Here is a 16,445-nt window from a genome sequence, read left to right as displayed (position 1 = left end):
GAGAGCCGGGACAAACAATAAGATGGGAAAATCTGCAGAGATCCAACGTCCTGTGCAAAAAACCCTACCTGACTGTGTAAACTGATTACTAGGGGTATTAGAGGAAGAACTGACCCTCCAAGTTTCCCTTTCATTTTTTTTGGAAAAGACACAAAACTTTTAATCTTCACGGAGCCATTCACAGTGGAACACTAATGGATTTTACATGCTTTGGAGATGCGAAGCGGAGTAGTAAGTATATTTTTGTGTTTTGGTGTTTTGTAGTTGTTAAAACCTCCTGAGCAGTCCAGCACTTACTGCAGGGAGTGGGTCAGCGTCTTTCACAGTCTTGAGATCTGAGACTCGACCACATTCTGGCACCCAGCACCCTTCCTCCTCCCACCCACACCCTGTCACAAGGCTCAAATGTCTCGGTTCCTCCTGGCCGCAGTTAAACCAGAGGCACTCCTATGGAATACTTTAATTGTTCAAACAAGTGCGTGGCATCCAAGGTGCACAAGCAACGGTCGTGATTATTTACCTGTACTTTCCTCCGGATGCATTGTAGGGGTTTTCCTTGGCCCCCGTTGCTCACTGCTCTTCTCCCCGTTGCTCTCCTCCAGGGTTATAACGGGCTCCTGGCTCTTCATCAGCTGACTCAGCAGAACGGCCAGCACGTTCTGCATATCTCCCTGAGCGCTGGCTGTTTCTGGAGTCGCCTGCTCCTCCGGTAGCTGGGCCTCCGCGGGTGGCTCTTCTATGGCTTCCTCTGCTGCTGCTGCCGCCGCCGCCTGAGACTCGTGCTGCTGAGTTGTGGCTTCTGTCAGAGCGTTGATGGACTGGTTGAGAGCCTCCAGCTGTTGCTGCATCTCTGGGTTAGAGTGTACATTCAACAGCTGGGCCATCTGTGGGACACTCAGATCAGTCTGGCTCTGCAGCAAGTTCAGTAAAACAGCTAGTTCGCTCTGATTCAGCTGCTGGGTGATTTCTCCAAGGCCTGCAGGAAACACAAGAAGCATCACAGGAACGTTAGGCAAAGCTACATCGCATCGGTTTGTAATCGCGATGCCGCACATACCAATAAACACCTCTTCTCCATACCCCTGGGCCGGGGGAAGGCACGGAGGCTCCAGGAGGAGGGTGCCAGGATAGTTTGCTCACATTTCCACCACCAGTTTGCCCCCTCCAGACCGCGACCAGCTCTGAACAGCGCTGCAGCAGCACCCCGTGGTACTGCGCACACACTGCACTCACCCACGGCTGGGTACCGCTCCGTCAGCCATGGAGGGAAGCTGCTTCACTGCCCCCTCCAATCTACCAACAAGGCTGCACGCATGGCTGCTGCTTCAGATCAGCTCAGCTGAGGCAAACCTCCCCGTTCCTCGGTTAGCTGACCGAGGGCATCCTAGCCACCGAGCTGGCGAGCAGCTACACCACCAGCTAGAGCAGCAAGTGCAAGGATGCGCGATGAAGATGGAAATCCTTAGCCCGCTTCAGCGGTAATCAGAGCAAGTCTGACAGCAGCTCAGCCCCTCCCAAGGTCCCTGCAGCACTCTGTGGATCGAAAGCACTCCCTCCTGTGCTGGAAAGCAGGTTTCCCGGGATGGAGCTAAGCTGCTGTTTGGGATGGCGGAAGGGTGTGTTCCACTAACGCGGCAAAGGAAATTAGGTCAAGCAGAAGGCAATTCCTTGCTGAAAGCTGGCCTGGGTTCACAGAGGACACTGTCCTGACCTGCAAGTATCCAGGTTAGTCTAAAATACAACCCTTGAGAGGCACCACCTCCCTTTGCAGCATGCTGGAGCAGAGCCTCCTGAGTGACAAGTGACAAGGGTGTCCCTTCACGCCGACTTTGTAAGTCAAACTTTTTGGGAAGAAGGGTGCAAAGGTTTGGTTTTAGAAGCTTAAAATTAAGCTCCTCTTGCTGGTAGGCAACTAAGAACGTGACACTCGCTCTTCTCAGCTGTTTGTTAAATCCAACCACCACCTTTTGTCCATCTGCCATGTTTCATTGAACACATGGATTGTGCATTCCCTGGAGCAAGAACTGTCTTCCTTGTTACTTGTCAGTACAACATTTGACACAAAGGAAGCTTTAGCCCATATCTGGGTTTTTATAAGGCTTCTACAGAACAATCAGCACGGTCTAGGCAGCCTTGTATATCTCTACATTCCCAGGAATCAAAATACCTCCCCTCCGACCATGTTTTAGACAGTGGAAGGTTGATTAGTTTTGGAAACAGTGCCCAAGTCCTGATCCCACAAGTCTTTATGACCAAGTGATCTTTCCTGCAACAGGCAAAGTGCAATAAAGTACTCTTTTGCCCACCAGCCACTAGTCTGTTACACCCCATGCCTAATCTTTACATAGTTTGATCAACTATATTTCAGACTCTTTACATAGCTGTACCTTCCAGCCTATTATCTGTTACTTTGCTGGCCGAAGTGACTCAATGATTCCTTTCATTATTCTCCATGAAAGCATGCTTTGGAACCAATAATAACTCACAGAACAAATTCACAGTCAGCTTATCAGTGAGTGACTTCTGAAGACCAGACAGAATGCTCTGCAGCCACTAGTTTTCACAGCAGAGACAAAAAGAAAAGATAGAAAAATAATAATCAGGACAGGAAGAGTCTGAAATGCCGTTTCTGTAGTAGAGGTGAAAGAACCAGACTGGCTTGACAATAGACATAAGCCTCCCACCCCTAGACCAGAGACAACACGGAGGTAACATATCAGGAGGAGCCTTCTACAGACCAGACTGGGCACTGACCTACTGCATCTCCAGTCCCAGACTCTGTTTTGATCTGGGCAGGCTGCGGGTGCACAGGACTGCTGTTGTTTTTGACAGTGTCTGTGCTTGTAACAGAGGTAGTTTCTTTCCGAGAAACTTTTGATAACGGTGGCTCCTCTACTGCAATCCCGCTTTGCCGCTGCCGTCGGCGTTTCTTGCTCCACAGCTCGTGGCAATCCTGCCAGTGGGGAAGGCTGGAAGAGAACAATACTTAGCAGTTAAGGAACATGGCGAGAAAACCCATTTAATTCTCAAAGACCACAGAACGTTTTTAGGGCCGTAAGAGAAGCACAGACGTTCCTCTGACTGCAACCATACTATTAAACCAAGAAGGGACAAGTCCTAGAACCAGGAAAGGCAGCATAACTGCACGTAAATAATTTCATTTGCATGGGGGTCTCACCCCTGAATGGACTGGGTTAGCTACAATGCACACAAGCCCCAAGTAATGCAAGTCTGCCAAGCTTTGAGAGTCTGGTGGCTTTAAGAAAGCGCTGCCTTTAACTTGGAAGGAAACAGGAATCTCAAAAACTACCACCATATCTGCCTGCAAAGCAGCTAGAGCGGAGTTTATAATCTGCTTGATTGGAGTCAGAGAAAAGAGCTGCAGCGGACAGCTCAGCCGCCACTCTCCTATTCAATTAACAAGCAGCATAAACGAGGCCTGGCCAGTCCTCCACGGCACAGAGGACAGGGATGTGTTACACGTTACTCTTGTGTATCTTCCAACAGAGTTTTAGAGCACCTTACAAGCATTAAACTGAACTTTAGAAAACCAGCCTGTTATCAGGCAGAAAACCAACAGCATGAGAAGAACTATTCGCTCAGCCATACAACAAAATGCAAGGGCAGAGTCAAGAAAAGAACCCAGAAATAACAACTTAATTCTGACTGAAAAAAACCTCAAGGCCAAGCCAGTGGCTCCTTCCCAAAGCTCCTTAGCCAGGAGCCCACTGCAGTGGAGGACGCCAGCTGGAACTTACTCTGGAGGTGCCATTTTGCTGAGGTCAACATCCTTAAGGAAGTCACTCTGCAGGGCCTGTTCTGCTGTGCAGCGCTTGCCAGGGTCTAGCGTCAGCATGTGGTCCAGCAGGTCGAGAGCAGACGAAGGAATGCTGCGTAGAGAGTTAGAAATAGGGCTGGAGTTAAGGGGTTGTTCCGAACAAGGGGAGAAGCTCACTTTCAGAGAGACACCTCAGGCCTAAGAGAAATCCATGCAGTCAAAATTTATTGTTACGTGATGCAGCAGCTCAAAGACATCAACAAGAAGAGACATCAGATACGTGATATCTTCAGTCTAATTTTTACCATTTATGAAGAGCAATTCTGCTACAAATCCCACAAGATTATCACACAATTACAATCCCCTCCCAGACAGCACTTCTCTGAAGTCGGACAGCCTCGGCACTGCGAGAATGCCATACTGTCAAGTGTGCTTTCCAGGTGCAGACCCTAGCTAGAAGTGTCACAAGGGTCCAGAGGCAGGGAACCCCTCTGGGAGGCACCTGTGGCAGATCAGATATTTAGAAAGGGGACAGTGACCCTGTTCCAGCCTTCCCCAGATGGGAGAAGCCCTCCTGGAGAGGGCAGCAGAAGGCAAGAAGGGGAAGTACTGCTTTATCCTGCCAGGTAGACTAGAGCCAAAGGACAGCAGATGAGTCGCACAATGTAACAGAAGGCCATAACCCCCACGCAGCCACTTATCCTCTCTTCTGACAAAACTCACAAGGAGAACTCCTCACGCAGGCGCCTTCGGTATTGCTTCTTCGGTTTCATAGTGTTGAAGTAGGGCAACTTGATGACATCTGGCCACACCGCTGGACAGGGGCTCCCACAGAGCCGGCTGAGAACGAGAAAAGCAGAGTACAATCAGCAGGTGAAAGGCAGCTAGGAAGAGAAGAGTCACCAACCTGAGTGAAAACATTTCCTTTCTATGCAACTTACTATATCAATAACCTAGGTCTGGGCACACTTCAACAAAGATTAGATAACCCTCAGGTTAGAAAGGATGTATCAGGAAGAGGAAAAACGTGTACCTGTTTACCAACCATCCAACACAATGAATTTTCGGTGCAAGATGTAATTTAGGTTCATGATTTTTGCACGCAACTAACAGCAAAGTTTACTGAGGGTGCGTACATTAGCAGCCATGCACTTGATGGTAGGCACGGACACCTAAACGTCTAACTACTCACATTTGCAGTTACAGTCATTTGCTGGTCCTATTTTGCAGGCAGATTAGAGAAAGAGGACTCTTATAACACAGAGACTATGTGCATGAGCAGTTTCTGCAGTGCCTCTTCTCATAGGCATGCATGTGCAATGCTTTACCTGATTAATTCAAGCTGAGCCAGTTCCAGATTGGCTTGAAAAATAGGCTTCTTTGTAAACAGTTCCCCGAGGATACAGCTGGAAAGAGGAAAAGCAAGAGGTCACGACAGCAAACCCTTGGGATGATCGTTTGAACACTGCAGCGTTTCTATTCAGAAGCAGGTTTGCCCGAGGAGAGTTATTTGCATCAGGGCTTGTAGTTGAGAACTGACAAACTAACCTATGTGTACAGAGTCACCAATTCTATATGCAGCTGGGAAATAACACTCACTAGTAGGCTGGTTAACACGTCACAGGCTTCACGCTTTAAGTCTTTGCAGGGAAAGAAGGATGTGTCAATAGCATGACAAGGAAAACAGCCAGGCATCTCATTTTCCTCCAGATTCAGCCTATTTATCTTTTCAGCTTTACTGAGGGATATCTGCTGGCCCAAATTATCCTCAGCTGCTAGTAACGTACTGTTTGTCATTGCCAAGCACAGGATATAGCCTTGTACGCACAACGTTTGTACGCACACACAACATTTGTACAGCTGGAAGGGAAAGCAGAGAAGGAGGGAGGGGATAACTCTGACTTGTTCAGTCCTTAACATCTACCCTTAAGCCTTCCAACAGAAGTGACCATCAGTGCCCAATATAGCCGTGGTCTGATACAGGCACCTGCCCGCTGGCACTGGGCTAACCCCACTCATTTGGCACAGGACACTGAACAGCAATGGGACCTCGTGGCCGGAGTTTCCCGAAGTAATTAGCACGGCCTGATTTGTACAAGCCTTTGTTGTTTGTACACTAAGCTCTGCTGAAAGTTTACCTGTGAATACCACAACAGGAAGTACACGCTTCAGGAAATCCATCCCCACTTCTGAATGCTGAATCCTCGAGTCACTGGTTCTGAATCACTTGGAAAATGTTTTATCTTTGTGGCTGAACTGCCCAGATTCCTCCTGTTCATGAGGCTCCCTACACTATTAAAAACCTGAAATTTCTACTTTAAAAGGTTTTCTGGATTTAGCTGAAAAAATGAGGTGACAAACAGAGCAATCTGAAGAGGTTACAGAAAACTTCTCTATTCGGTCACTAAAGCCATACTCTGAAGCTATGGCCAGCACAGAGGAAGCTTGTCACCCCTTCTGATCTTAGTGGTACATCACTAGCAAAGGGTGGTTGGTTTGGTTTTTAAATAGCAAGGATACCTTTTATGCTCTCACACATCAATACCAAGAAAAGTCTCGTTCTAGGAGTTTTTACTAAATGATATAGCTTTAGTTAGGTGACACACACCTATCTCCTCAAAGCACAGAATTTTGAAAGTATTCCTACACTATCACAACAGTCTCTGCCTAGCTGGAATGATATAGTTTCAGAAATGAGCACAGATCAAAGACTACCTTCCATTAGAACTATTCTATTCACATCCTGACATTCACAGCCCAAACAGGACAGGAGCTACAAACCAGGCACTTACCCACAGCTCCACACATCTATGGCCGGTGTGTAACGCTCCTCACCTAGCAGCAATTCGGGAGGTCGATACCATAATGTTATGACTTTATTTGTGTACGGACGGCTGGAATGCAAGATGCAAATGTAAATTGACAACAAGAGCCACAAACCCCTTACAAACTGTAATTATTGCTTCCAAACTGCAGAAGTAGGCATGTAAGCAGAAGCAGTGGGCTTTCAAGTGTCTAGACTTTCATAGCACCTGCCTGAGTCAAATAAAGCTGATGAGGTATCACAGATTTTACAAGTCTGCCTGCGTGCACTAGGCAGCAGCCTGTGAGCACTCAAGACAGAAAAATCCTGACCCGCAACAGGCAGCAGCAGGCTACCATGACCGAACAGTGACTGATCTCGGAGCAAAACGTGGTCCATGGCAGGTCCATGGCAAGCAAAGAAAATGTTTTGGTCCTTATCATCTGGTTTGTCTAATGGAAGGCTATTAACACCAGCCAGGATTACATTTCTCCAACAGCTGGAGATGTGTTCTGCCACTTACACTGGAAATAATTTCTCTGGCAATGCCAGGATTTCTTAATATCCACATAGCCCCTTCATTTGGAAGAAAGGAGCTCATTCCACCTATACAAGCCATTTCCCCCTTCCTCCATGCCGCTATGCCTCACCTCTCCTCCGAGCTGTAGAGTCGGGCGAGTCCAAAATCTGCAAGTTTGATTTGCCCACTGAAAGACAAAAAACAGTCACTGGTTTGAATCACAGCTAGGCTCACGTGCTGCAAGCAGAAAAACATAAGGAAATCCCCCCATGTCATAGAAAGGCCTTACAAAGTGATGTTTGCAGTCATTACTTTTGGATATACCAGTCTTAATTTTCCAAATCCTATTTAATACTTTAAAGAAACAGGGTGGGAGGGAAGGCAATAATTCAGTCTCATCTCTTATCACAAACCCTTCCAAACAGACCAATGTCCCAGAGAAAATTTTTAGATGGATATCCAGACATGTGGATGCAATTGTGCACAGGATTATTCCACAGGCTCAAAGTTTTCTTATGGGTATCCAGATACAGACTTGAGAATTAACAGAAAATGAATAATTGTTATGTACTCTGTGACAATCTACATTACTGCCAAACATTGCTATCTAGCGAGGAGAGCGCGTTCACGGAGAACTGCTACTTCCTACCTTAACCGTCAATGGTTTCTCTGCATACAAGCACTTTCAATAAACAGTATTTTTGCCAAAGTACCATGGAGACCAAGTGTACACAGAGATCCATTTACTTCAAGTCAACATGAAAGAAAGTTATCTGTAAGGAGCTGCAAAACGGTGAGCAGAGTGCCTCACATGGAGAGACTGCTACCACCAGCAAGTTAAGTAGAAGGTTGTTAGGGCTGTTAGTTACACCCTCACAGCAGGAGCTGCTTTCTCAGCCCGCAGCAGCACCCAGGAAAGCCACTGCTTAATTGCAACCACCCATCACACCACTGGTGGAAACACGCAGGGTTGTATCTACTCCCAGGTTACCTGTTGTTCAATAAGATGTTGGAGCACTTAATATCGCGATGAAGGAAATTCTTTTTGTGACAATAATCCAGACCCTCCATTAACTGTTTCATGAAAGACTTGATATGGTCCTCTGAGAAGTGTACCAAGCCAGATTCTAGCAGCCCCATTAGATCATGGTCCATGTACTCAAACACAAGGTAAAAGGCACCTGGTATAATAAAGAGAGAAACGATTTAAGACGAGAGAGGAGAGACAAAGAAAAAGGAGGAATGAAAGTAGACTCAGATGCTGAAATAGTCTTTTTTTGTGCACTGTTGAATGTGTTCTGTTGGCATTTTCCCTAACGCAGTCTTGTGATATTTAGGGCTTACTGGGCATCCTAGGAGATTCCCCCCCTCCAAGGGTAGAAAAAAAAAACAAACTTCAAAGCAACTAAGTAGCCCCTCCAATGCATCAAGCTGATATCTGAAATTGAAATACACGCCCAAAATAAATCCTTTGAAATCCTGGTCACGTTTGCCTATCCGTTTCGTTCCTTTCTCTCCCATGGAAGAGAAGGCCCCAGACAAAAGCTAGAACAGCCTTCTTCCACAGTGACAGAGGACAGATAATTTTCACATTGTTAGTGAGTTTGTTGCTACTAGTCAGTGTTAAAAGTGACCATGTAAAGGTTTCCCCCCCGCCAAGACTGCTCTTCTGTGACACTACAGGAATGCAATGCATCCTTTTAAGACCGTGTCTACCTCTGCTCTGTAGTGCGACAACTCATTTTAACTGGAATCTATCCTTTGATGTAAGGCCAAATCCAGAGGCCAAACTTGCTGGAACTATATACCAAGGAGGAATGCAAAAAAGAAAATCTACATCAGGGTTTAGATTTCTGGCTTTACACTAAGAAAAAACACATGGAAGGGTTTGCAAAGAGGTTGCATCACCTCTTTGGCTAATCGAAACCACACCCTGCAGCAACTACTACCTTTGTCCTTCTTGAAATCCAGTGCATCTTGTTTGTCTGTGACAATTTCCTTCATGTTAACAACACTGCGGTGGATCAGCTGCCGAAGTATTTTGATCTCACGGATGGCCGTGATGGGGAAGCCTTCCTTTTCGTTGTCCAGTCGCACCTTCTTGAGAGCCACCAATTCACCTGCCAGAACAAGCCAGAGTCTAAGCCTCCGCACACATCACCGCTAACAACTCTGTGGGTTTGGAGAAGCTGAAAGCAGCTATGAGCACAGCCAACGTCCACCAAGAAATAGCAGAGTCAGCTTCAGTTACCACCCCACTAATTTTTGTTACATCACTCTGACATAAGTTATCACACCAAGAACTCAAGACAGATGACACCAGTGCTCCTCCTAATCTGCTTCAGAGGAAAGTCACACAGTTGAACTTAAATTTACCCTGAAAACCACTCTAGTCCCTTTCACAAGCTCTGCTACAACAAAGTCTGACAAAGGCACATTTAAAAAGCAGGGATTCAGCTGGCACCTATGGCTGCCATAGCTATATCTACCACAACCATCTGACCAAGTGTCAAATGGTACACACAGCGCACACGATTTCACCAGCAGAGAGGGCAGCTGGGCACTAACTCACAGTCACCTGGATTGCAGAGCTTTTCTTCTTTTGCCCATTTTGAAATCATCTGATGTAAATGCTTATTCAAGGGCTGGAGCCGTTTCTAGTTCTACAGGTACTCATCGTTAACTGGCAACACCGCTAACGCTGGCATGGGTTTTAAGCACACCTACAGTAACAAGGCCTAAAGAAGTGGAGTCAATCTGAAGCCACTTGGCATCCTTACCTGTATCCTTGTCCTTGGCTTTGTACACCTGTCCATATGTCCCTTCTCCAATAATCCCGATGATATCAAACTTGTCCACGCAACGCTTCCCCCAGTCGCTTTCCGTCTGTCTCCTTTCCCCATACCGAGGGCAACAGATTCTGGAAGAGGGAAGAGGACTGTTAAGACACCCAAGTACACCACCTCACCCGCCATCCCACAACCAAATGCCCGCTTGACTGTGTTAAGCTGTAACCTAAAAACAAAAAGCAAAGCTCAGGCACTCTGTCTTTACACTCCTAGCAACCAAGTGTTCAGTAGAGTTTAATGAATTATGCGATATAATCTCAACTACTCCAGGTACAGGCACTGCCATACAGGAATATTAGCCTTCTATTTCCTTCAGATACTAAAGTGTGCCAGCAGAACAGTCTCACTATCAGATCTTTTCACTTCACTTATGCATTTACCAGCTGCATACGGCTAATGAGCAATACACTGTTCCTCCTGGGGAACTGAGGAGTGTGAAGAGTGGGGAAGACAAGCAAAATGGATATTATGCCACCTCATTTCCACAGACGTTGAGGTAGCAGAACCTTTTTGCTCTAGCCTACCTGGGGCACACAGTTAGCTACACAGATTTCTACAAAGATTTCAGTTAAAAGTATATAATGAGAGTAGCTTGAAGGAGAACCAAACCAGTATCTTTATCTAAAAAAAATACCAAAGAATTATACTACAGTAGGATAAAAAACAACATTTGGAATCTTTTGCAGAAACACTGGACATTTGATTTTTAGTTAAAAGAAAGTGTAGCTAGCACTCTGTGCACAAAAGGCCAAGAGAGCTTGCTCCCTTGACAACTGCATAAATTTTATCATCAGGGGAAGTTGTATATGCCTTGCAACATCACCAATACTTCAGTTGTGCATGAAGAAAAGGTGGTTGTCTCCTATTTGGAATAACCAATTCCTAGAAGCACCATGAGCTTTATATAGGGACACTCGTCAGGAAGTTTCTTTGGCCTGCAGGCTACAGGCTAAATCAAAAGATGAGAGTGCTTTCAGGGTAGATGTGGCTGGAGATTGAGTACGGCACACTCCAGCCATTTCTACCATTGAAAGGGTCAAAGCAGAAGACAACGGAATCCATCACAGCTTCAGCAGAGAGCCTGAACCGTAGTCTCCATTTGGTACACTATTTACACTGCCTTCTTCCCAAGCTGCTGTACTGTTAATTCTCAAATAGATGGGGAAGTGGCCTTCAGCTGTGAGTGATGCAAATATGAAACAACCCACAGGAAACAGTTGATATACCATAAGAAAACACAGAAATATGAACTTGTTTTCTCCACATTTCACTTCCCTCAATAAAGACAGCACTCAAACAAGTCTGGGGACAAAAGAATTTATAAAACTGAACTAAATCTGGCTAAAGTTTTACAAGTAAGTGCACATGAAGTGTTCTCCCCATCCAGTAAATGGTGGGGAGGCTGCTGAGAGCTGGCAAAGCAGCTGCCAGGTTCAATTTCAAAAATGACTGCACTTTCAACAGTGCTGTCTCCACACGGAGCACAGGGCATGCAGTCACCTCTGCTAGGAGTGCTGCAGTATACACTGAAACCTAAAGCTTCGGAAACCTAGACTGTCATCTGTGTGAAGAAACAGAAAACCTAACAACTCAAAAAAGCTACAAAAAAAAAAAAAGCAAGCCAGCCTTACTTTGGTCTCTTTTTGAACGGTTGCTGAGGTGGTGTGGCTGCCTTTGGTTCCGGGGAGTCAGGAGGAGACGGATCCCCTCCAGGGAGCTCTGGAGGGAGCGGGAGGTCCGTGAGTAAGTGTCGTGGTCTCTGCTCTCTATCTTTCTTCACAGGTTTTGGAGGAAGAATCTCTTTTGGACTAAACTCCGAAAAGTTAATACAATACAGAAGTCAGACTTAACAGCCAATTAACAAACAAAAAAGCCTACTGTAGGACAACAGCTCTCTATTTGAGAACATAAAGTTAGGAGCCCAAGTTTAAGTGCCAAAATTGGCATAGCCAAGTATAAAACCAAACAGCCTTAAATTTTACAATGATAATACATCAGGAGAGAAAAGTGTTAGGTTTGAGCCACTGTCCTCAAATAAACACACAGCGCTCTGCAACTAGAACTTGCTCAATTTGCACAAGTAAGTAGTTATTCTGATTTTCCTGTAAGACAGTTCAGGTTATCAGCCAGCACCCACTTTCTGACCCTTACTTCCTCTATTTACTCAATTTATTGTAGTGAAATTAAATACATGACTTGTTAAGGACCGCTATAAATACGAACCTAGAATTAAATCTCTCTACTTAAGTAACTTCTAACTTCTTAGCAAGGACTGAAATGTAGCTCTAACTTGTGAATATTGCTGAGAAACCAAAAGTTGACTTTAAAAAAAAATATATATCAAATTACCCATGGCATCAGAAGCTTGGTTTAGACTGGCAAAAGTCTCATATAAGCAGAACGTAATTTCTCTCTCATGTATGCAGGAGGGAAAATTCCTATGTCTGAATAATCAGGAATTCTGCTCCATGCAAATCTCCCCTTCACCGAGGCGTGGGGGGAAGATTAAGAGGTACGAACAACCTTCCGAGGTTCATTTTTAGGGCAGCCAGCAAGAGGTTTGCTCTTTGTCAGCATCACCAGGTCTAACGTTCCAGCAGAGAACTCCGCATAAATGAAGTGGTGGAAGTAGGTCATTTTCCCAATTTTTCTATTAGACACTGCCTAATCTGCACAAAAATATCTTGTGAAATATAGTCAAGAAACAAGCAAGACGAAGAAGGATACTATTCTGGCACTGAGCTGGGTCATCTTCTGTAAGAGACGGGGGAGCAATCTTATCCCACTGCTAAGAAGTCACCAGGCAGCTGTGGAGCTATTTGCACACCACGCCAGCCCAGACCTCTGGAGGAAAGCATCCACCGATGGGCACTACTACCAGTGGTACACATCCTAGAAACACCAGAAGCAGGAGAGCTGTATGGGCTGAAGCCCGCTCCCCATAAACTGCAAGTTCTTAATGCGCAGAATAATCACTTCAAGGCAGAATCCATGTTAAACCTCAGAAGAGGTTCTTCAAAGCAGGATCTAGACAGCCAGGGCCTACAACCACGTGTAGAAGGCAAGAGACTTTGTTCCAGCAGAGCAGCTCAACTAGGTTTTGCTTTCTTTACAGCTTTCATACGTGTATTTGAAGCACTGATCTAATGTCCAGTTCTTACAGATTGAATGTTCACCGTAACAAAAAAAGCGGTTGTTTATTCGGCTTTGTGTTTAATCCACTTCTAATTGGCAATTAATTTGCTCCTGATAGTATTTAAATACCTAATATATATGCTAAGCTTGGGCCTTTTGACCCTGTCAAAAAGATTCAGCCTTTTTCTAGACACACATCAAAAGCCAACTTCTTTGCAAGACTTTCCTGGGAAGGGCGAAGGTGTGTTCGTAGGTTTAACCTGCAGGTGCCCAGCCTCCCGGGAGATGCACCAAATAGCTACCGTTTTCTCGCTGACACGCTGTTATCCGTGCTTAGTTACCTACAGCTGCTTAGTTAACCTAGTTGCATAGTAGCACTAGTGCTACTAGATGGTTACTGCAACTTCAGTTACCCCCAGAAGGTTTGGGCGTTTCACCAAGCGTTTCTTTCAAAGCGAGGAAGCCAAACAGACCCTTCAGAGTTGCCCAAGCAAAAAAAGTGACAAAGTGCAAACGCCAACCACCTAACAAAGACTCCTAGAAGCTACCTCCCTTCTTCCCCTCCCCTAAAATAGCAGGAACGCGATCAGCCAGGTCTGCATTTTCAACTATGTTAGCGCTGTGAACAGTCAGCCAGATGTTCCCAGGAACCTATGCAAGCCATGCAACTTCTGAGTGCAACAACAAACACCTACAAAGTTTCTAACATTTGCTTTTAAACAGCCTTTCCTCTCCTCCTGCTAGGCGAAGCGACCCACAGTGCACCTTGACCGCTGTGAAGTCTAAAAGCATTACAGACAGATGGCAAATCTTGAGAGCTCGGCATTGAGAAAGGTTAAAGAGTCTCCAACTGAACGAGGTGTTTTGTACTTGGGCGCTTCAAAATGCGTTTCCAAATCCTACGCTTACCACAGTCTCAGAGCTGGAGTGTTCTCCCAGTCTCAGCATATGGAAGCAAAAGTCTGTCTAAGAAAAGTTTTGTTCACAAATACAAAGTCAGTTAAGAGTGTGCTTCTGTACACAGTCAGTGCCATACGCAACTGTCACTAGACTCAGCAAAACGAAGCAGGATTTCCCATCCTTTTATTGGGAAAAAGTCACTGTAAATCCATTTACTAAGCTTAGCAACCAGCTGTATTTTTGCCCACACTCCTAAGCGCATAGTGATGGCAGAGATAAAACTTTTACAAAACTAAGCCGCATCTGGGTGGTTAAAAAAAAAGAAAAAGAGCTCTAGGTGTGAGTGGCTAAAAAAATAAAACACGGTATTTGCAGCAAAATTTCTGTGTTTGGAAATAAAGGATCACAGCAGCAGAATCTTGCTTAGACTGGCATTTGAATTGGGAAAAACCTGCAACCTGTTAAAAGCTACTGCTTGTGACAAATATATTTAAGCTAAATAGATAATCGCTGAACAACATTACAAAGCTTAGGAAGGGCAACATAAACATGCAGAAGTCTAACTTCTATGTTGATCGCAGTGACAACATTATCCTAATTGACATAGATACCAGGACATACCATGAAAATCAATTAAATGAATCAGAATATGTAAGATACTGTGTTCACTTAAACCACAGGGTAATTATATCAAGTCGTAACTATCACGTAACACACTATTCATTAAAAAACACGCTTTACTAACCAATGAGACACCTAGTACATCTTTAGCGACAGCTGGAAAGACACAGAACTTGTTAGGGAACTACAGGCTAAGCCGATAAAGTAGGAAAAATACCCAAACAGCGATGACCTTACATTAACAGTACTACAACATATTAACAGCTAGAAAAAGGGGAAAAAATAGTTTGTTTTTCTTCTTCTCCACCTCCATTTTGGATATTCTGTTCCATTCTCTTCTTCCTCCACACCAAAAATAACCCCACAGTAAGGCTCTTCAGACAAGTTCATATAAGAAGCACAAGACCATCACCAGCCAAGACCCAGAGCAGTGAGAGCTACAATTACAGGACAGAATTACGTCTGCTTGTTTTGATTAAAAATGATAGGAAACAGAAAGTTGAAGCAGGTGTAGTTTCACTCATTTTCAAACTCTTTTTCAGACAACCAATACCTACTCCTTAAGCAATAAAGATAGTATTAATTATTCAGTAATTAAGACGATACGCAAGTTAAACTAATGCCATTTTTTACATGCAGCCATGGCCTGCATGTTCGAGGAATCTGGAGCAGAAATAGCTCTGGTTTGTGTTGGAATTGTTAAGCACCTTCCTGTTACTTATGCACAGGTTTTGGAGGAATTAAACAAAAAAGCAATTTCAAAATAAGCCTGTGCGAATGGCTGCAAGACAAAGGGGTGCATAATTCCTGATCCATGTTTCATTACTGTAATAAATATGAACAAAGAGCAATGTGAAGCCTTCACCAACCGGCATGAAAACAGCAGCCAAACCTCTCTTTCTCACCAAGATAAGATGTAACTACCTGCACAGGGTCATAAAACTTTCCACATAATCCTGACAAGGCCAAAATCAGGAATGGCCATGCAATAGTGCATTTATACCTGCGGCATTGTCCTCAGTGTACTCTGCAGGATAAGCTAGTAACTATCAAACTAACCAAAAGAATCTGTTTATTTTAATGTTTTGCTTTTAAATGCAAACAGGATGCTCTTGCATGACCTTACCTATCCAAGTCATCTTCCCCAACTAAAATAGGGGGGAGCGGAAGCGGAGGCAATGTTGAAGTTTTCAGGTGTGGGATAGCAGCCGTCACAGACACTTGTGTTTTTGTAGCGACTTGGACAGAGGACTGAGAGTTCACCTGAGAGGATAAAGTAGACGTCCTTGGGTGGGAAGAAGATGGCAAAGACGTTGGGGCTGAAGTAGGGACCGGAACGGGAGTCAGTTGGGATGGCGGCAAAGGTGGAACAGCAGGTGATGGAGGCAAAGGTGGCAATGGTGGAGTTGGAGGTGGTGGTGTGGTTGTCGGCAGAGGCGGAGGAGGTGATTTTATTGAAGGTAGTGGGGGTGGAATCTCCTTCTCTGCTGCGTCTGTCTCTTTTGGAGATAGGAGGTCCTCTACCACTGCTACAGGCTTCAAGTCTTTTGTTCCCATCTGCTTTGAATCTCTAACTGGAACAGGATGTTTCCTCTCAGAGTTCTCCTCTGCCTTGACTTTTGTTGTCTCTGCAGGGGCTTTAGTCTCTGCATTTGTACACAGTAAATTAACTAATTCTGTATCTGAAGATGATTTTTCAGATTTAACAGTTTTGACGACCTTTTTAGATTCTGTTCCAGACTCCTTAAGTTCAGCTAGGCTGTTCTCCTTTCTAGACAGGAAAACAGGTGAGCCCTTTGCCTCCTTCCCATCCACCTTGGCCGCAGCTGCTGCTGCTGC

General features: G+C 45.0%; 1 protein-coding gene across 1 annotated transcript in view; it reads right to left on the bottom strand.

Annotated features, from left to right (window-relative positions):
* The window catches only part of CDK12 (cyclin-dependent kinase 12), a gene marked incomplete at its 3' end in the record, with an annotated part of 27,113 nt that overhangs the window by 3,213 nt on the left and 7,455 nt on the right, over positions 1–16,445 (bottom strand). The window contains exons 2-13 of the mRNA XM_010285028.1: positions 15,733–16,445; positions 11,582–11,758; positions 9,882–10,021; positions 9,051–9,221; positions 8,093–8,282; positions 7,232–7,288; positions 6,571–6,672; positions 5,107–5,184; positions 4,502–4,618; positions 3,759–3,890; positions 2,755–2,969; positions 521–976 (exon numbers count right to left, since the gene is read on the bottom strand). The exon at positions 15,733–16,445 is cut by the window's right edge and continues 190 nt beyond it. Coding sequence (XP_010283330.1) covers positions 521–976; positions 2,755–2,969; positions 3,759–3,890; positions 4,502–4,618; positions 5,107–5,184; positions 6,571–6,672; positions 7,232–7,288; positions 8,093–8,282; positions 9,051–9,221; positions 9,882–10,021; positions 11,582–11,758; positions 15,733–16,445 — 2,548 coding nt within the window. The remainder of the gene's footprint in view (positions 1–520; positions 977–2,754; positions 2,970–3,758; positions 3,891–4,501; positions 4,619–5,106; positions 5,185–6,570; positions 6,673–7,231; positions 7,289–8,092; positions 8,283–9,050; positions 9,222–9,881; positions 10,022–11,581; positions 11,759–15,732) is intronic.

Source organism: Phaethon lepturus, unplaced genomic scaffold (genome assembly GCF_000687285.1).
Source record: "Phaethon lepturus isolate BGI_N335 unplaced genomic scaffold, ASM68728v1 scaffold25554, whole genome shotgun sequence".
Classification (NCBI taxonomy): domain Eukaryota; kingdom Metazoa; phylum Chordata; class Aves; order Phaethontiformes; family Phaethontidae; genus Phaethon; species Phaethon lepturus.
The sequence above is the reverse complement of the archived record's forward strand: the minus strand, read 5'-3'. Positions and strand labels throughout refer to the sequence as shown.